General features: G+C 44.5%; 1 protein-coding gene across 2 annotated transcripts in view; it reads right to left on the bottom strand.

Annotated features, from left to right (window-relative positions):
- The window catches only part of prex2 (phosphatidylinositol-3,4,5-trisphosphate-dependent Rac exchange factor 2), a 77813-nt gene that overhangs the window by 24631 nt on the left and 31999 nt on the right, over window positions 1-21183 (bottom strand). For both annotated transcript variants that reach the window (XM_076080439.1, XM_076080441.1), the window contains exons 14-29: window positions 19109-19184; window positions 18160-18232; window positions 16503-16645; window positions 16066-16158; window positions 15096-15244; window positions 14900-14985; window positions 13194-13330; window positions 11542-11659; window positions 10754-10938; window positions 8774-8935; window positions 6747-6969; window positions 6418-6625; window positions 2847-3026; window positions 2605-2699; window positions 1886-1968; window positions 1049-1139 (exon numbers count right to left, since the gene is read on the bottom strand). In XM_076080439.1, the coding sequence (XP_075936554.1) occupies window positions 1049-1139; window positions 1886-1968; window positions 2605-2699; window positions 2847-3026; window positions 6418-6625; window positions 6747-6969; window positions 8774-8935; window positions 10754-10938; window positions 11542-11659; window positions 13194-13330; window positions 14900-14985; window positions 15096-15244; window positions 16066-16158; window positions 16503-16645; window positions 18160-18232; window positions 19109-19184 (2102 nt within the window). The remainder of the gene's footprint in view (window positions 1-1048; window positions 1140-1885; window positions 1969-2604; window positions 2700-2846; window positions 3027-6417; window positions 6626-6746; window positions 6970-8773; window positions 8936-10753; window positions 10939-11541; window positions 11660-13193; window positions 13331-14899; window positions 14986-15095; window positions 15245-16065; window positions 16159-16502; window positions 16646-18159; window positions 18233-19108; window positions 19185-21183) is intronic.

Raw genomic sequence — 21183 nt, 5'->3', positions numbered from 1 at the left:
AAGTCACATTCGGGGACATAAAATAAGCAAACGTCTTTTCATATCAGAGATTATTAAAGCCTTATGTACAATATAGACCACCCAGATACAAAACATAAAGTCATCATTTTTTTGGAGAATCTGGGAACCCTGCCCTCCACTACTTACACAAAGAAGAAAGAAAACAATTGTTGCTTTTGAGCTTAGTGTTCTTTCAATCTAATCTTCAAAAAGGGCCGCGTCAAGCTCCACGGATCATGAAAGGGCACGTAAGCTAGTTTATATGTTTAGTGGGAAATGATAAGGATAAATTTAGCCCCTTCCAGTAACATTTCCTCCATTTCTCTGTGAAAGATTAAATGTAGCAAAAGACAGCAGTGGTTAAAAAACGCAGAGGCCAAGATGAGGTTAGGTGGCAAATAACACAAAATGGTCAGATAACACACAAGAACAAGAGGTGTTAGGAGGTCACATTTCCCTTTGACCGTTAAGTAGCACTACAATAACTGTGAAGTGGAGATGAGTACGCAACTAAGTGGTGCTGTTTCAACACTATAAAGTGCTTCAGAGTGAAGGGCACTGGGATAGCTGGAGGGGAAAAGAAGTTAAAAGACAGGATGGAGAAAAGATAGATGGGAATCAGTTATTTAGGAGCTGGACTCCACCTACAATACTTTCCCCAAGTCTCTACAATCCCATCTGTGTACAAACACACGTTGCACAACAGGAAGTTGCAACCCCCTATGCGCAGGCGGCTGCGACATTTTCAGCGTGTGTCCTGTTTTCTCTCAGTATCGGCGGTGGTTGGGAGTTTCTCCAATATTATCTTTCTTCTCTCAGGCCCACTGTGCGGCCCAGCAAGGTCCAGGAAGCACAGCTCCACCATAAAAAAAACATTCCTCACTGGAGACGCGTTTACTGCTAAAGCAGAAATTGAGACATTTTGCGAGGAAGTTAAGACATTTCTTGCTCAAATGGTTTGACTACTGTGAAATGAGATGCGGTAAAAGATGCTGAGAGATGAGTGTTTCAGAGCCAGGAGGAGCACATCACAGTCCCGGGGCTTTACCTTGTAATCCTCTTCCAGGTGTGAAGCACTTTGTCTGCTCGAACGCCCGAGCCACCACTGCTCCTCTCAGCATGCTGGTGATGGAGTCCATCTTGAAAAGAGCACAAGTGTCAAGCTGGTGCACGTACATGATACACTTTCCCATGAAGCCAATATCAAAAGTATGTTGCAAGGAAGCACAAACTGCTGCCCAAACATAACCAACACCTGTGTCTCTCTGTAACACACACACACACACACACACAATCCCACAGAGAACCAATACAATTTGCTATGCAGTGTGTAAACAAAGATGGGGAAACTGCTCTACAATAAAACAAACGACAGGAAGCAGCAGAAAAGTGCAGACACAGCAAAGAATGTTTTTTTTCTGCTTCTCCACTGCCGATGGCGACGTCCTCATAAAACCTCTTGTGGATTGGTGTATGCATAATCAGATATGGTCAACCTTTGCTCCAAAGGTCTCAGAAAGGTCATGGGTCAGCTCAAGGCTGTTACGATTTTCACTTCCCGAGCACGAGTCAGAAAAAAACAACCCACACAAATCCTGTTCTTCATACACAAAAGTCGAAAAAATAATATGCCCTTTAGAAACATTAAGTTGCACATGAAATATGACAATGGAAAAGATAGAAACAAGATGAAAGAAAAGTTAAGTATTCCTGTCGGGGGATCAATAAAATATCTTAAGTTTTAAAATAATGTTTATCTGCGAGAGAGAAACTGGATTTCAGGTTCAAGGACAAGAACTTGCAGAGAGTGAGAAAGTTAGTTTCTTAGGCTTTCCACTGATAAGTCACATCACATCACATCTGCACAGATAAACATCGGACCCACCTGGCTAAACAGATGTTCCAGAAAGCTGTGCAGCTTCTTCTGCTTATCATGGGACAGCCACACACTGGAGGGCATCTCATCTCCTGCAGAGGGGTGGTTACAACTTGTCAGCATTAGACCACTAAAGTGCCGTTTTAAAGACGTTTTCTGTGTGCCGTCTCAATGCATCAACACATGTATGACGGCAAATCCGGCGTGTGTGTGTGTGTGTCTGTTTATTGTTTCTTTCAAATGTCAGCTTTTATAATGAAAAACAAGGGGGGATATCTGACATCCCATAGAGCTGCGATGCGTGTGTGTGTATGGCTGTGTGACAGAGACATCCTAAGACACAGAGGGGAAGGACACTTGACAGGATACACAGCTGTGCGAGATGTTAATGACATTTCCAGCTGAGACGTGAGGCCAAACGCCTGTCAGATCCAATTAGATTCAACTTTAAGCTTTTTTTGTTCTCGTCTTCTAGAAGGTGTAATCATGCAGTTAGATTGTAATCATGGCCTAATTTGGGACTAATTTGCAACATTGTGGTTGATTGGGGTTATGGATTATGACATTCAGATGGCAACTTTGATTCTCATTGAGTATGGGCATATAGATGTTATATGGTGAATTAATTACAACTCTGATTAATACAGAAAGTTATATTATTTGTATCTGCCCTATACGTTTACTACTGTGTGATGAAGAGTCATGTCCGCTGTGTTGCCTCTGTGTACCTGAGTCCATCTCATCGCTGTGCACGTAGGAGCTACAGTGGCTGCTACAGATACTGGTGAAGGAGGCAATGGAGTTCCTGTTGCTATTACAGTCACTGAGAAAGAAACAGGGCGACAAACGTTAAGGAGAAAATATATCCGGCCAGCAGTTTCCACAATATGGTCGGCAATTCTACGACATGGCATTATATAGTACTGTATACGTATGCGGCTTGTGTAACCACCTTTCACGTTGCTTTTACCTGTATGAGTCTCTGTTGCTGATGGTGTCGTGTCCGGAGTCCTCCTGCTCGTCCCCCGCTACATTAAAACACACTTTCTTCCCGTTCCGTTCCCCTTTCTCCCCCTCACTCTCTGCCGATATGTAGCTCTCCGGGGTCCTCGCCTCTGACGCCGGAGGATGGGTGATGGAGGATAAGAGGCTGATGGAGAGAAGAAAAAAAAGGAGGAAGAGGAAAACAGTGAGGAGGGATTACTTCAAACGGCTATGACATTTGACACAGCGGGATAGAAACAGCTTCCTTGATCACGCTAATGCTACGCGGGAGGCTCTTGAATGTGTTCCAGCACTGTGACATATTGAAATGTAAATACAGTATGTACAGTATGTACAGTATGTGCGTACTGTACGTGTGCGTGGGCTCCAACAGCTGACTGCGTGTGCCAAACAAAATTCCCAACCCGTTTGCGCTCGGCTTCCGCACAACAGCTTCAGGTGGTCATTGGCTCCACGTCGTATTAATAGGTTCAAACGTGCAGCAGGGTACAGCTGTGTCAACACGCTGCAACTCTCGCTGCTACAGCTGGCCCGTATTCTATCAGACGGCTATCAGAAGAGCAGGAAGAGGCCGGCCAGGATATTTTCACAGTTGCACCAACACATGTTGGCATTCAGACCCATATTCCAATAAATGCTTGGCTTGGACTTTTTTTTTTGTTTGTTTTTAATCTCCCTCCACGCACACACTGTGACACGCGATGTCTGTTTACATTTCAGCCTCATTCTAATATGTGTCCGCTTACATTTTCCATTGTGTCATAACATCGGCCTGAAGGGAGTCTCAGAGCGGAGGCAGAGGAGAAGGGCTCCTCGAAGCCGCTCGGTGCTACATGAAATAAACAGCCTGTCTTCCTCGTTCTTCCCAAATGCATCGGAGATTTTTTTTATGCCTCTTTATGATTTTAAACACCTCTCCTTTCCCCTCATTCCTCCCTCTCTCTCTCTCCATTGACCCCCTTTCTACCCATTCACTGGGCTGACTGGGCCACAGAGATGCCCTCATTATGGTCCACTCCAGGAGCCACCACAATGCCCCTTCCAAAGCAGAGTGGCATTCCGTCGCCATGGAGAAGCTCTCCAGGCTCTGTGATTGGCTATCGGTTAATAAAGAAGTGAGCGCAGTTTGGGGCCTTTGGGGCACAAACTATCGGAGGGAGCAAGGGAGAATAACAATGACTGGATCAGAGGAGGGACTTCAACACAGAGAGAAAGAGGGGAAAAAACAGAGAGCGAAAGAGAAGACCAAAGTACGCCACTGCTTATCGCAAGCAATCAGAAAGATCTCTCAATCTCCCACAGGAAGCTCTTTAACCCACTTCAACACATTAAACCATTAGACATCAATTGCCTTCATTCATTGCAGCATCTATAAGTGCATCTGCATTACAAAGCTCCACATCAGGCAGTTTCCTCGATATTTGCATGCTTTGATCCATACTGGGGTAAATAGGTCAGAGGACCCTATAGCTACGAAACCGCTGCCGTTCAGGACGCTATTAATGATGTGCACAGAGTAAGGAAAATATGTTAAAATGGAGGAGGAAATCCAGGAAGGGAGGAGGTCCTGATATACAGCAAGCCCTTGTGCGAGGCACGTCCTCACACAGCTGTGACCCTTAATCTGTGGCCCCCGAGACAAAGGTTCACAGGTCGCTGCCTCAAAATGGATTCCTCCAGAATCAGCCAAGAAATGATGTAACATTATACTTGAGGATGTTTCTAATCTCTGGTGAGTGTACCGTAGACTTCTTCTCATGACTTTGGGTTGAGAACGGAGGGGGGTGGCGTTTGACATCACGGCCAAAAGAGCCCTCATAAATACGGCCACTTCAGTTCATTATTACATCATTAGGAAGTTGTGCTGTCAAAGTTAGGCACACCCAGTACAGAAAGAGAAAGAGACACAGAGAGTGACGAATGTCTGCGTTTAAGTGTGCAGGCGGATGTGTAGAAACCAAGTCATGGAGGAAATGAGACAGGACAAAGAGGCACAGAAATAAAGGAGAGCTAGGAGAGGAATCGTAGGGCATGTAGTAGTAGTAGTGACCCCCAAGCCAGTCAACGAACAGGTGCAAACTAACATAATGAAGAGCTCAGGGGTGTTGAACACACTCACGGAGGTCAGAGCAATGCCTTTCAGACTGCAGCTACTAGCTACACAACCCACATTAGTTCCAGTCCTGTGAAACACTCAGGCCCCACCCCACAGCTCACTCTTAACAAGCTCCTGAAGTGTGCATGTGTGCGTACGTCTGCATGTTCAAACAGATAGCGGATGGTAAAAGTCATTATCCCCTCACTAGCTGTGTCTCGGACCATTTGAAAGCGCGTGGATACGATTCTACTAATTGGCACCGACGGGAGCATGACAAAATGTGTCCAGACTCAGTCATTAGAGCCCTGCTGTGAACTCCACTCATTATTACCACGGCTACATAAGGGGACAGCTATGGTGGACAGCTGACGTATGTGTTACGAATCTTCAGATGATCATTCGGAGGATAAAAAGTCGCTAGATGGAGAGTACAGACATAGGTAAGTGCGTGTGCTTTTCTGTGTACTGTGCATGCGCATATCTGTGGTCCATGAATGGCATTTCCAGAGGGCACCTGGCCTAATGACACACCTTTACGTCATAGAGATTGTATTTCCTGTTTGGGGGTGGGGGGGAAGTAGAACTGGAGCAGTGTTTCCCATTTCCTTCCCATGGCCATGTGTGCCTCCAAACAATTAACCCGGCGACCGTGTTGAAGACAGAGTCCAGCCAGGAAATACTGATCTAACACACACACACGCACACACACACACACACACACACACACACCATATCGGGTTTAAAATCCAGAGCATAAATGAAGCATGGGCATACCTCTGTGCAGAAATTGTGCAGAGGCATGGTCGAGAAAACCACCAAAATAACTTGTTTCTTTCTCTCTCACACACACACACACCCACGCCCCCACCCACCCCACCCCACACACACACACACACACACACACACACACACAGGTGCTAGAGTAATGACCAAAGTGTTTGCCCGCCAAGTGCCAGATGCAGTGCACTGACCACGCAGGCTGCTAAAGTTACAGTGTGTTATATGAGGCAATCTGGTTTCAAAGGGAATTTCAAATCAAGTGGAACAGAATCGGCGGGAGGGTGTGTTTTGCCGTCATAAACAACAAGAATTACCTCCTCGTGGTTGTGTGCCTCCTCCAACCAGTCAAGTTGCAGTGTAAATCCATATCTATCACCACTTCATCGTTTTACCCTGTTATACATTTGTGCCAAACTTCCTTGCCTCGGGCCCCGGCTGTCGCGGACGCATAAGAAGTGATTTGAAGGCTTTCAAAAAATATCAATTTCACCATTTGTTTTGCAATAAGTGAGAAATCTGTTTTAATGGATCAATCTCAAACTTAAACTTAAGGTCATGTAACGCTGTGACTCACATGGGGAGGATTTGCATGGACTTGAGCCTGTGAGAAAGTAAAAATACTTGCATATACATTAAGCATGCACATAAAGCCACTCACTCGTGAATATGGGCACCGTGCGTCTCCATCTCCTTGACCACCATGGTGAGTTTGTAGAGGAGCTTCTGGTAGGAGTCCAGGATGAGCAGGTCTTCCTCTCTGAGCAGGAAGCGAAGGCCGTGACCCTCCGTCCTGCCCAGGCTATGACCTGATGGTGCGGCGATCGTGGTGATAGTATGCTGGACGTTAACCATGGGGTTTAGCTTACCTGAGGCGACACAAAAGAGCACCATTAAAAAAAAAAAGTGTAAATTCCAACCAGATTCAGATGTATTATTCAGCATTATTCTACTGTGCAGGTGTGCTTCATGCACCCTATTCTCGCTCACCCTGCTCAGCACTGCTGCGTCCTCCCTTCTCCATCGTGTTCTTCCTGTTGTCCAGCTGCACACCGAAGGCACTACCCAGAGAGGTGGTGGTCTTTGGGTAGGACACCTCCATCACGTTGATATGACAGTTTGTAGGGCAGAAGTCGCTGCTATGGAGGGGGGACACCTTGGCTTTAGCCTGCTTAAAGGTGGGCCACGCTCTGTTCTTCAGTACCCGGGAAAACTGTCATACAGGAGAAAAAGAGACATACGCATGGTTTAGAGATAAAGCGGGTAAAGTGAAAAGACAATTTGATAGAAATATGGGTAGAGATCTTGCACTATAATAGCATAAACTGCAGAGAATGCTCTCCTATGATATTGGCTGGTAGGTTTATGATCAAAGGTAATCAAAGGTGGGGAATAATAATTAAAAGTAAGTGGCAGCTCAAATATTTAACCCAAAGCAAAGATTCAAGACAGACGCATTAACATCGTCATCGCTCCCATAAGTGAAGAACTCCAGACTTCAACATGATCGTTAATCATTTAACTTGATGTCGATTTAATTAAACTCATATCCTCATGTTATGAGATTAGATGATGAAATGATTTTATTAATTTATTAATTTAATTTGGGTTAGTTCATGTTTTCAATTTGTTGCGGAGGAACTGTTTATTTTCATCACTCTTTCCAGTGAAAATGTTCAAATAAAGTAAATCTTCTGTTCAGATAAGTTAACAGCACATGAATCCTGTATACATTGTTCAATGAGAAATAGCTTTCCGGGTGGCTTAATGCTATAGAACCTCTATAAGACATTTAAATCCACCCAATCCTGCTGTGCAAGGAAACATCTTGAATGTTCCACGAGATAGCATCTCCATGCAAAACTCAAGGGAGCTCGACAGACTGCTCGGATCCAAAAGAGCTGAGATGGAATATCACAAGCACGTTTCTTTTCTTTGCAACATTTGGTTGCACTTTCCTTGAACCCTCCATCACAGGGCCTGCATCCTGTCTTGGACGTTACACGGCAGATGGTATGAGCCACACCGGATCGCTTTTTAGCAACTTGGGCTGTCAAGCAACATAAGCATAACATAATGTGTATGTCAGCTGAGGAGCTTAACCCAAACATGTCTTCCCTGTTCTCTCAGATAGCCGGAGTAAGAAGCTTCTATCCGAGGGAGATGATATGCTCCAGATGGACCACGTGCTGACCTTCTCTTGAGTCTGAAGAGTCTCACCACATCTCTTGTCTCTAGAGGTTTGTGGACTCTTATTTCCAGGCCTCAGGTTAACATATCTCTGTCTCTGTGTCTTCCCTCTTTCATCCTTCCTCTCTCTCTCATTTCTTCCTCCTCCTTTTATTCTTCCATTTTCAACCCTCTTATTCTCTCTAGGGGTCTGAGAAGGAATGCTCCAGTGCAGGAGGGGATCTTACACAACAAAAGTCCTGACTGTGCCTGTGCATGGCTATTTATAAGTGACTGGTAATTAATCCAAGGCCCGCTCTAATGTTGAGTCAGATCTTTTCCTTTTTCCCTCTCACGCACTTTTTGCACACATTGGGATGTTTTGGCCTACACATGCTCACAGATGTGAATGAAAAGTGATGAAAACACTTTGGCTCCGTCAACAACCAGCTGTAACCTAATCACAAACAAAGCACCAGATAATCCTACATATTGCACACGTATTCCCAAAGTCGACAGAAACGACAGACATCTTGGCTAAATATTTCTTCCTTCAGTCTCAGTTCAGTGAGAGCTGATTACATTTTAGTGCAGGAGCCTTCGGACGCCGACGCTTGTGTTTGCGTGTTGATGTCTGTGCAGTGACAAAACAAACACAGCGAAAAAATATGTAAAAGGGGTATTTCTACACGTGCTGCATCCTGTGTCTCTTACTGTCAGTCTAGAAAAATGACGACAGAGTACAATTTTCATGGATCCACGCTGCTTAAAAATATACATATGCAGTTCATGGTGGAGACAAATATCATCCGGAGCGGAGAGTGTGATGAAGAGCCTCTTTTCGTTACCTTTCTGTAGTTGGTGATGCGCCGGTTGATGTGCTCCACCCTCTCCCCACACATGGCACTGAAGCGTACCTGCAGCTCCTCTGGGATCACATCACAGCTGGAACTCAACCTGCCGCACATCTGCACCAGCGTGTCATCATTACGCGCCAGCGCCTCCAGGATCTGGTCAGAGAAAAGGGCAAACAAAGGCAGCGGTGATTAACTGATATGCCTCTAAAAATTCCCTTTTGGAACAAATAGTGGGATGTAAATTAACGAGCAAGCCTTTCTATAAATTGGAAAACAAAATAGAATTTGGCTGGAGGGCTGATTCTTCTACAGCATTTCATGAATCCCCATGTGCTAGCCATAAATCCTTGGAGATAAACCCAGATTGGGATACATATGCTGTATGTATGTAGACTCTGACTTTCCAGATCAGAGATTAGATATGAGGAGGAAGAGAGACACAAATCTCTGAGCCGTCTTAATGAGATGCCCAGTGGAGGGGAGAGAAAAGCAGGGGAGGAAATGTAACAGCAGGAAGAGACTGAAGCACAAGAAACCCCATGCGCCCTGACAGCATTCGCAATATTAATATTCAACATCACACAGATCTCAGACGACATCTGGGGCAGATGTTTATAATAATACCAAAATTACTTTCACTTTGGAGGAATGGGAAACGACTTATAGTCGGAGGGGATATGGCAAGTTTTATTTCAGTTATTGGGTTTCATTTAAGACGGTGCTTTTAAAGACTTTACAACACGAGGGCTGTAAATCTAGACATGAGCCCAACTTGCGATCTCTGCTAATTTACCGTGAATAAGAGATGTTGTTCATCGTGACACTTGGCAGACAGATGCTGCAAACTGCTTTTTATTCTCCACACCAGCATGTGTGCGTCCATGTCTGAGTGAATCTTCTTTCCTCCGTGCATCTTAAATCAATAGTGATCATTCTGTGAACATCACTGCTGGGATGTAAAAAGCATGCACTTAACACAGCTGGGAAGTAACGGGACTGAAATAAAGCTGTCAGATTCAACGAGCATCAATCTACACAGCAGGAGAGCTGTCGGCTGCATCTGTCTGTGCCAAAGTAGTCAAAACAAAAACTATTACATTATGAAATTTGTGTGAAATTTTAAGGGAAAATGCCTCGACAAAGTTCATCTGAATTATCATTCAGAAATCTGATAGCTTAGAAAATTCTACTGAGATTTTACTTTCATCACAGCAGCACTTGTCATGATCATTTTTGAGTTCATCGACTGTTGCTCTGCAGCCGGGTGTGAGACAGAAGCCCGTCATGGCTTGTTTACGTCTTTGTTGTTCTCCCTCAGCTCTGAGGTGATAAACACCAACAGCACTATTAATCACTTAGCAGTTAATAAAACGTTCCCTCTCTTTCTCTCACTGCCATCCACAGCCACTTATGATTAAACAGTTAGAACAATAATAAAGGTAATTGCCATTGGTTGAACTAGACATCCCACTAGGGCTGGACAGGGCCGGATTAACCACTGGGACAAAAATGAGCTGTGGGCCTCGATCCCACTTTCTGTGAGTTGTGTATATTTCCTGTTGAGTGTTCCCATCACATACAGCACAAAGCAACTTTATTATATTTTGCGCATAGCCCCAAAAGCCAACTGGTACTCTTCAGCTGGAATACATGATTCATGTTAATGAAAAGAACATTTTTTGGGGGGAAATGGAGGAATTTGCTCCATTTAAGCAAAATATCAAGTGATAGAATAAAAAGGTATTAAAACTAGATTTTGAGTCCCACATAATTAAACCATCATAGACCTAAAGTCCACTTAAGATCTCCAGATTATTTAACTGGTCCTACCATCACTAATTCAGACTGTAAAGTACTGATGATATTTGCATGTATTGTTACCAAGATAAATGTCACAATATATCATTATATAGATATTAAATCTTATCATTTATCCTTATATTCATCCAACTAACTGAACGGAAAGAATACCTTAGCAGTGAGGCTGAAGAATCCTTTTGGTTCGACCATCTTTTCCAGTACGTGACACTTGATGCCGGCTGTGCTGTCGTACTCGTACATCACTCCGTACTCCAGGTGGACGTTGTCTACCGTCAAACTGACATGGTCCTTCTTACCGTCGATGATGGCTATGGTGTTGAATTTGTCCATCACCTCTGAGGTTATAGAAACACAGAAGAAAGAAGAGACGGTGATGAAACAGATCTCTGTTAACTGGCAGCACTAATCAGAGAAATGTTGTACTGTATCATGTTGTGTGATAAACACAAAGGATCCCAATCTTTACCACAAAAAGTGTGTTCACCATCGCACTCTCTGCACTGTAGGAGGTCTCAGACCACCAAATCTGCAGTTCATTTTAGAGGAAGTCCCTCCATAACACTCCTAAAATGATGAGTAATTCCAAGTGTATTAAATTAACCAGCCCTATGCTAACGCGAAGACTTAATACGGCAATAAATCCTGCTCCGTGGCTGTTTGCTACGAAGGGAATAGCTTTCCTGTTTAACTTTCTTATTGGGATCCATAAATCGTAGGAGGGAATTAACACTTGATGAGCCAGATGGGGCGGCTGTTCTCAGACTAACACACTCCAGATGAGCCTGTTTGGAGCTCCGTCTGACTTGTTAACCGGAGAGGGCGTCGGACTTGTGTTCCCGCGAACAAGCCTGTGTGACATCCACAAACACCTTCAGCGGCATTTCTTTTACCAGATTCTTGCTGCAGTTTATTGTGAGTGTGTGTTTGCGCGTGGTCACCTTCTACTTTACACTCGAAGCCGTCTCCATTCTCCTCAGAGTTTGGTTTCTGGTTTGTTGTCTGGTTGTCCTCCTGGGCGCTCTCGCTGTTGTTGTACACCCACTTTATAGTGTCTTGCTGCAAAGGATTATTGTAAAGGAATTCGTTAAGTCATTTAGTCATTATCTTTATACTTTGAACTTCTATTAAACTGCAAAACATCGGTATGTTTTTGCTTAGAATTAAATTGGCTGGAAACATTACAGTCACTGATGCACAAAACTGTCAACACAAATCAGTGTATTCTAGCATCACTCGTGCTCAACAGGTGGCATTTCTATTGCTAGGAAGATGGGAGATGAGGAAAAATAAAACTATGAATACACTGGTGTATGTGTGTGTGTGTGCAAGCTGAGGTGTGGGTTTCATGCAGCATGTTTAGCTGATTCTACCCAGATATGGTGTACAGTGTTGCAGTTGGGTTGGCAGGGCATGGAGCGAAAAGCCTCCACAAACATATGGAAACACGCTGCTTGGTGAGGCCGCAAACTCATACCCATGCCAATGTCATCAACCCACTCTAGAGCGCCACATGGCCCTGTGTGTGCGTGCTTGCCGTGTGTGTGTGTCTGTTCTCTCGTCTACACACCAAGCCCACAGTGGGTTTTCTGCCAAGGCTACATGCTGTGCCTGCCTACTGGTCTGTGGTCTTCGCACAAACAGAGAAAGCGACAGAGAAAGAGAAAGCGAGGGCGGTTCCTCTGCGTCCCTACTTGATGCAAACCAGATCTCCAGTAATGTTGGAACCCTGAAGTGCTTCATTAAGCCTGAAGTCCCAGCGGGGCTCAATTATAGTGACACACTACACTAACTCACACCATACACACACCCTTGGGTTTCTATTTTCACACAATTTTCCCACCTTCAGCAGGTGGACTGCGCTTGCTCTCTCACCCTACACTGCTGTCAACCACTCTTTCAGGCAAAAGAAGAAAAGAAACTGGCTAGCCTGTCCTCCATCTTTCTCCTCCCTCCCTCCCTCCAGCAATCTCACCCACCCTGAGCTCCAGCCACCCCCAGATCCTTTCCCAACTCTCTCTGCAGCCTGCTAGTCTCCCACAGCAGGCCCACCGCTGTGAGCCAGAGGTCAGCGCTGGAGGAGCCAAAACTACTATTATTTCTGCGTAATGACCCAAGAGAAGGAACGAGGGAGTCAGAGAGAGAGAGAGAGAGAGAAAGAGAGATATTAAGGTAAACGGGAGCTAAGAGGTCTGTCTGCTATGTTCTTGCTCACGGTCAACTTGTCCTTTTTTCCCCTCTTTTTGTTTCTTTTACCGTTTTATGATCTGTCACACTTCTCGTCCTTCTAGTTTTATAACGTAACTATCCGATAAATCAACATACAATTAAAAGTTGTTTTCATTTTCTACCAGTGAGTTCATGGGAAATGAAAGTGTGACCTCCAAATCAAACATAATTGCAGAAAATAAATAATCTTTTCTACTTAGGGGGCTATATCTTAGGGGACAGGCCTTTTTTAATTTTCATGGTATACATGATTGATAACCTAAATATTGAGTAAACACTTTCCCCCTGAATTAAAACTTTTGGAAAACTGCAGTGTCTAGTCAGGTTCCCCTCCTTCCTGTCATTTCCTCTCACCCCGTCTCACCTGTGTGGGTCGACGGTACTTCCTGCACGCGGTGACATGAGCGATGACGCTGGCATGGCTCTCCTTGCTCACATTGATGCCGTTCACCTTGATGATGCACTGGCCCGGGTGGAGACCGGCGATGGCTGCCACCGTGCCTGGGCGTAAGACGAAGACAAGCAAAGAGAAAGGACAGGTGTCAAGGGCAATAACTGCTGCACGTTATCATACAGGTAACAGCTGCATCACGATGAAACAAATACCAGCACATCCCCAAAAAAAATAAAAATAACTGTCACATCTTCCACATCCTGTGCACAAAATTGGGTTGAACAACATTCCTTTTTCTTCTTTGTATTTACAACTTTGTTTCCTGTTTTGGCAGCTCAGGAGGAGTGTGAGAGAGAGCATGGAGAGGAGGGAAGTTGTTTATCTCGGGTAGACGAAGGTCTCTCTCTGAGGGATGTGATTCAGACCATACTGTAAGAGAACTTCAAGGTTTACAGCTATCAGAAGGAAGTGCGTGGCAGACGAAATATTCGTCCCATTTGTTTTCATAGCTCCTTAAGCACACACCATGCATACCTCACATTGCAATATACAGACTCTGCACTCCTCTCGCCAAGTATTTTAAGCATGAAAATAATGAGCTTTACTCCTTTAAGTGTAGTAAGAAAGTATATCAACAGACGGGTCCACTGGATTCAATAATATAACAGAAAAACAGGCCACAGTTTGACACAACAATAGGGCCAATAAGATAGGGACTCAGACTGCACAGAGGAGAACAAGTGTGGTACAAGATACCGCACTCTAACGTTCATATTATTGTTGAATCACTTTGACTGATATAATGCAATAACCAATAGCTCTGGTTTCTCTGGTAGGTTGCTCTATAGAAAAATAATCTGGTGAGCAGGATGTGTGTTTTGAAGCGTTGACATTTGCTTTTTAGCACTAATGTGGACATGACCGGCCTTGGCTAGCCTGGGTAGAACTGGTACCACAAACGTAAAATGAATTTCATCTGATTAACGGCTCCTTCTCCTCATCTCCCCTCTTCCTGTCTCTCACTTTCTCTGCCTCTAATTGCTATTACCTGCTCTTGTTGACCTCAGACACCAGGGGACAGCAGCTGTTATGACAATCTAAGTGATTAGACACCTTCTACATCATCAGCTTCGTCTCGGGGGATGAGAGCATCTACTTAAACACACAGCAGGTTCCCAGGCAACCGCATCATCAAGACAACACATGCACACACACACACACACACACAAACAGACACAAACACAAGCACAGGCACATGCAAGCAAGCACATTTCTACCTTGCTGTCCCACTTAGATTGCTTACGAAAAAAGAAAATTCAATTCCCCTGAGAACAGCCAGACAAGGCCATGGATTGTTTTTTGATTAGACCCTATCTTGTGCCAGCCTCGATAGCAGTGCTACTAAACACGCTGGGTTCGGAGAAAAACTCTGTGAAAAGGTACATGGAGAATATTTTGTAATGTGGAAAGTGACTGACAACCCGCTAATTCTCTATTTTGGCAGCACCATTAAGCAACCAGCTGAACCACATGGAGAGCATGAGTGAGGAAAATTGGCCCATTGTGGCCAAGACACGCACACCCACCAATACTGCTGTGGCATCTGCTGGCCAGCTGTGCCACAATAACACGATGAATCAAGACAGCTCAAGCGGTAGAGGCGGTCGATCTCTTACCTCTCCCAACGGCATGGACCACAGAAGGACCGAAGCCACGGATCTGGAAACCCAACCCATCGGCGGAGTCTGGGATCTTTACCGTCCTGGTGACAAGAGGAGGGAAAATAAGCTGATGCAAGATGACTTTGACGATATTTCTTTAAACCTGCGTATGCACACATTTAACGCACGTGCATATGCAGAACTGACTTACTCTCTTGGCTTGGTGCTAACCAGCACCCTGAGGGGTCCTTTGCTGTTGAAGCACTGCCTGAGGAGAGCTTCCACTTCAGAGAAAGGCCTGAGGAACACCAGGTCTCCATTTATGGCAAACAACTTCTTCCCCACCTCCAGGCCAGCCATCTTAGAGAAGAGAAAAGAAGAGATGATCGAAAAATGTTAAGTCAAGCATCAGTTTTTAATGTCATACAGAATCCCAATGAAATGTTTGTCATTTCGAGCTTCAGATTAACTTTGGTATAAGAACACAAATATTCCCAAAGGATTTCTAGATATCAGAGATAGCTTTTAACTATAAGTACACAGCTGGATCCTGTTGTGGATTTCATTGTCCCAGTTTGAATATTTAAAAGCAACTGTGTATGCGATCCAGACCATACAGACTCATTCTGTGCTACTTCAGGGCTGGAGGGAATTATGGGTCGTGCGCTCATATTGATCACATTTGCCTTCAAACTCCTCGGCCCCATTTTCATCTTGCAGATCAAAGCTAAACACCAAAGGAGACCACAAAAATATGGTGCCCTTTAATGTGCTCTATTTCTGCACGATAATGCTTCTAATGTTAGCATCCGTGTCTATCACCATAAAAGCAGGTTAGAGGTTTGGATTTTTTTATGACTGATGATCAAACCACATTTTAACAACAAAAGGCTTCTGTTGATGCTCATCTGCTATGAAAGCATCACAGCTTTGCAGAACAACTTCGAGGAAACAAAATCAAATGCAGCTGTTGAATTACAAAGGGGATACACGGAACCACACAGTCTGAACACCATAAAGAAAAGAAACAGGATTTGGCCTCTACAGAGGTTACATGAATTTGTACAATAGTAAAAATTCACTCAGTAAGGACCCTGTTTCAGAAGTAATAATAACGACATTTGGAAATCAATTCATTCAATAAGCATGTATGTACTGTGTGTGTGTGTGTGCATTCGCACCTCAGCTGGGGAGCCCTTCTCTACAGATTTGATGATGGGGACTCTGTTTCTCTCTTCCAGCATGAAGCCGTAGCCTCCGTCACTGGGCCTTATCTGGAGAAAAACAACATATCAGAAGAATCCCAAGCCAGCAGACTGAGACATTTTCACAGAGCACAAACACACACACACCAGAAGCAGATACTGCTACGTACAGATAGCAGCCCTTGGTTGTATTTGCTCACTCCTCAGAAAATAATGCTTACTGAGGTATAAAATGGACTTCTGCAGTGTTGTGACTTTTCCTCCTCACAGCTGTGTGCCTTCTTATGATTTACCGTGCCTTCGGTTTTGTTCTGAGTTGTGGGTACTTTATAGCAAAGTCGTAGTAATTTAGACAGGATGGGAGCTAATCAATCAATAAGCCACCACGGAGTACACAGTAAGCGGGCGCTCACCAGGAGAGACTTGGAGATGACGTTCTCAACTATCTTCAGGTCGTGCTTCATAGGTTTGTGTTTGGTGTTGGAACCCTCCATCTCCTCATCAGCGAAGAAACGAAACAACAAGGGCTCGTCCTTGAATTCACTCTTTTCCAACACTGAAGGAGGTAACAACACAGTCACAACTGAGTAAATGTCAGAAAAAGAAACAACCGACATTAAACTTGCTGAATATTGCTAGCACCCAGTGTGTTTGAAAGTTTTAGGTCCAACTATAGATCACGTATGGACGGACGTTGAGAACTTGTTGTGCAATCCGTCACAGCGAACATCAACTCTGCAGTTATTTTTGTCTCATCTTTCTCAGGGTAATGCAGTTTTGAGAGTTACAAAAAAAACAGTTTTTAACCTCAAAAGTATTATGTAACTTTGACATGACTTTCACGAGGATTATGAAAACAAATTGTAGGGAAATGAATGGAAACCAATGGCTGTGTGTAAGGATTATATAATACAGAAAAATGGTTTGCAAATTGGATAATCATGTCATAGAATATGTGATTTGTGAAAATGTAAAATCACTACAATTGTCCTACAAGACAACCGTATGAAATAAAAATATGTTCTAGTTCCATGGCTTAGACTGCCTATTGATGGTTTATTGAAAACTTGACTCTCAGCATCTAGTGCTGTGCAAGATTAGAACATATTCAAATAATTAATCAAGCATTTTTCACTAAGTTAAGACGTTTGAACGTGATTAGTCACATGCCAAATGGAGCAAGCCCCAGCAGTTCAACACATGTGCACTATGTATCCCGATATGCACAAACACACACTGTGAAAGAAAGTGAGACCCCACTTCCATTGCATGAACCCAGTCTCCACGGCAAAAGGGGAAAAATAACCCTATTCTTCATTCCACTCAAGATCAGATATAGGTTTAATAAGCACATTGTCAGGCCAAATAACTTACTGGCACGAATGGTGAAATTATCCTGAAGGCTGTGGAAGTGAAAAGTGAAAGGTTTGATGGCTGGGACTGTTATGTTCCATAGATGTGCTGGTAATTTGTAGAGTGAGGCTGGAACTGTGGACAGTTTGGAGCAGTTACATCATGGAGGTACAAGGAGACACGCTGTGACTCATACTGTAGTGTGCATGATGTGGACTTTGGCACGAGGGAGGAGCAGAGTTAAAAACCGAGTCTGACTCGCATAAACAAGCTGTAACCATGGCTTCTGACCATTTTGCACTTAAACTGAAAAACATCCACGTGTTCTCTGCCAAGTTCTCACAGCTAAGGCAAGACCTGCATGTACCCTGCACGTGGTTGCTTAAGTTCAGATGCACACAAATAGGCACGCAGTTAACGATAGCATGCATGGTTACAGCCATAGCCCTAACCACACATACTGATTCATTCACTGGATTGGAAATATGTTCTATTCCTGTTGCGTGTCAAAGGGATTATAAGTAGTAATGGAAAGAGAACAAGAGTGGTTGTGTTCTAAAACAGGATGCTAAATGCCAGCCGCCCTCTGTGCGGTTTCTCCAAAGCGTTCAAGTCTCATTTAGTAAACAGCGGAGAGGATTCCACTGTGTGAGAACAGCGGGATCAAGAACTTTTTTTTGGGTTTGTTGAAATCCTCGGCAGTGAGAAGTGCTGTACCGTGATGCATGAAGCCATTGTCGCACAGCTCCACCCCCAAGATCAACGCCTCCTCCCTGGTTCTGCAGTCCCCCTGCACCAGAAGACACGGGAAAGAGAAAGAGTGGGTGCAGCGGAGAAATGTTTAAGCATAAAGTGTGGAAAGAGTAAACGAGTCGAGGCAAGAAAGAGAAAGAGACAGAACAAAGGACATTGTATGTTTAGAGAGCAGTCAAAATGTCACACTTTAAACACATTCCCTCCCTCCTTTTGTTCCTGCATCCAAAAATCCCAGAGGCCAGCAGAGCCACTCCACGCTCCATCTTGAACACAGCCAAAATCATGTCTAGACAACATAGTGTGACAGCTCTTGAAGTCCCACTGAAGGAGTCAGAGCTATTCCGCTGGCCTGTGTCAAACACATTCATACGGACTACCACACACACACACACACGCTATATGCAGACACAAACATGTGACGTCTGCCATTGATTCTGTGGTGGTGGCCGTACACATTTTATTTCTTTGTTGTCATCCTGGACAGGACGACCATCTGTCAACCTCAAAGCTTCCTGTCAAAGCTAATAAAGCTCAGTTGTCGAATCAATTCCGCGTTTCTTTCGTCGTTTCCTTTTGGCTCCGCTGAGAGCCTCGAGTCTGGTGGCAAGAAACGCTTTGTTGTCTCAGTTTCTTTCCTCTGTTGCACATTTGAGGTGGACCGCAATACTATATATACACAACAGTCAAAATGTTTGAAGTTGTGCATTACTTCAGTAAAAACCTTTCACGCATGTAAAACAAATCGAATTACGATCGAATTATTTGATTCATAATTTAGCTTGGAATCATTTATTTGGACAAACACTTGGTTGACTGTGCACTATGTGATCATTATCATACGTCCACTGATAATGGATATAAGATACTAGTACGCGTCTTTGTATGTGTATGAAGCTAAATCAGGGTTTACCTGTGCAATAAGCCAGTCTATGAGCTTGTTGGCCATCACCACTGATTTGTAGGTCCGCAGGTGGTAGTCCTTGTCCCTGGATTGGTAAGAAAAGCAGAAAACGTCATGAAAAGGGTTAGGAAAACAAGATGCTGCCTTCAAACTTGAACTGTGCCAAGCTACTTTTCAACTCTGTGATTCACTCTAACCGTAATAAATCCAGATGGTGAACACGTGAGGTAGTAATTTCTTGGTCTATTTAAACACAAATAGCAATGGAGCCTAAAAGAGGGCTAATAATTCCCGCTGTCAGAAAGGCGTGGTCACTTTTCAAGCACCGGCAGTTGCGTCATAAATCTGCGTGCGTTTCTGACACGTGGTGACAGCAAAACAGCATTCCTCCGAGCATGGCTGGTAACGGCCCCTGCTGTGTTTGGCCCTAGGGTGCCCCATGTCAGTCTGGTGTTGATGTTCCCAGTGTTACCCACACTGCTGCACAGGCCCCGAGAATGCAGTCTGAAAACGGAGCTGTGACTTTTCCCATGAACACAGGGGCCTCCCCGGGGACACTCAGGGGCCGAGCTGCAGGCCCGGGAAAGTCCAGAACCACCGTGACTTACACCACTCGACCACTTCCACCACATGCTCAGACACTCACTCAGACACACACACACACACACACACAACCGCACGTACACATGCCTGTGTTGCACACATGCAGTTCAGACAAGTCAAACATGACATGTGGGCCAAACTGAAGTCCAATCTCAGCTGTCTGGAGCTGGTCAAATTGTGAAGCAAGAGAGGCCAAATGCTGCCCTGTTTCCTCCACAATGGAACATTCTGCTGCCTAACTGTATTTGACAGCCCGAGTTGGTCTCTGATGATGAGGGCAGTGTTGGTATTAGCCGGTGAGGCACGTTGCCCTGCCGTCCCATGCACAAAACCACTTGGACCAGAAGAGGCAAAGAGAAACACTGAATGGGATAGTGGAGAAAGGGAGACTGGAGCTAGAGCGGCGGGTGCACAGTGAGGCTGTCAGAGTGAAAAATTAGGGTAAACAGCGGTCCAGCGGGCAGCCATATGTCCGGCATGAGGAAACAGCAGTTTGAGGAGTAACAGAGGGAAAGGTCAGAGAGGTGGTTTTTTTTAACTTGCTGTCCAAAGAGGAAAGTTTGCCTTGACATTTTGTTCGCAGCAAATGGATGATGAAGGCAAAACGTTGCATTTTCAAAGCATTCTTTGGAAAGAATTCAAGATTTAATCAACTGTTTCAGGTTTGACGGATTACTCAAGCACAGTGCACCATATCGTTATTTATTTTTGAAAATTCTACACATCCATCCATAAATATTGAGTTTCCGGAGGACTCATCAGCATAAAGAAGAAAACTTGTCGATATTTATCAGACTCTGAACTGAAGCGTTGGTTTTCCCATTCTGTGTGAAGATAATTTATGATTGACCTTCTCTGCATTGTGTGGGTTTGCAGCATCGATGTGTGCATTTTGAAAAATGTCTTCTCGTCGCATGAATACACGTATAGCTGTGTGTACACAGTATTAGCATATAGTGGACCTTTTAAACGGACAATCAGATTCCCTGGAGCTTTCTTGTGTGAGGAAAGTTCGGTGTGAGGTGGGGGTGGAACAGAAGCTGTGTGGGGGGTGCGGGGGGGGTATAGGGGTTGCGTGGTGTACGTTCCTCCCCCCTTTCGTTTCATGTATCTCGCTCTGCCAGGAAATTATACCTAATTAGGCAGGGGCTGGTTGCTCCAATTAAATTCTGGCATTCCCAGGCCCAGTGATGCATTGTACTGCTCTCAGTGAGGACGCACTGCACAGATACGCTGGCTTACATCACACAGAGCACCAAGAAGAGTTTTTACGTCAAAAGATTTGGCCTCCACACAAATGCCAGTGGGCTGAATGCTGACACACACACACACACACACACATAATCACCCTTTAGGCTTTTTAGTAGCTGGATCAAACAGAAATACGGAAAAGATGTAGGAATACATGCGGGATCAGCGTGCCCCTTCCAGCTATGGCACAGTTTTATTGGTGTGAAATTAAAGCTTTTCTGCGGGCCATT

Source organism: Anarhichas minor, unplaced genomic scaffold, assembly GCF_050575085.1.
Source record: "Anarhichas minor isolate MPS153535 unplaced genomic scaffold, ASM5057508v1 ptg000074l, whole genome shotgun sequence".
Taxonomy (NCBI): Eukaryota; Metazoa; Chordata; class Actinopteri; order Perciformes; family Anarhichadidae; genus Anarhichas; species Anarhichas minor.
Note: the sequence above shows the minus strand (reverse complement) of the source record. Positions and strands in the feature narration are given on the sequence as shown.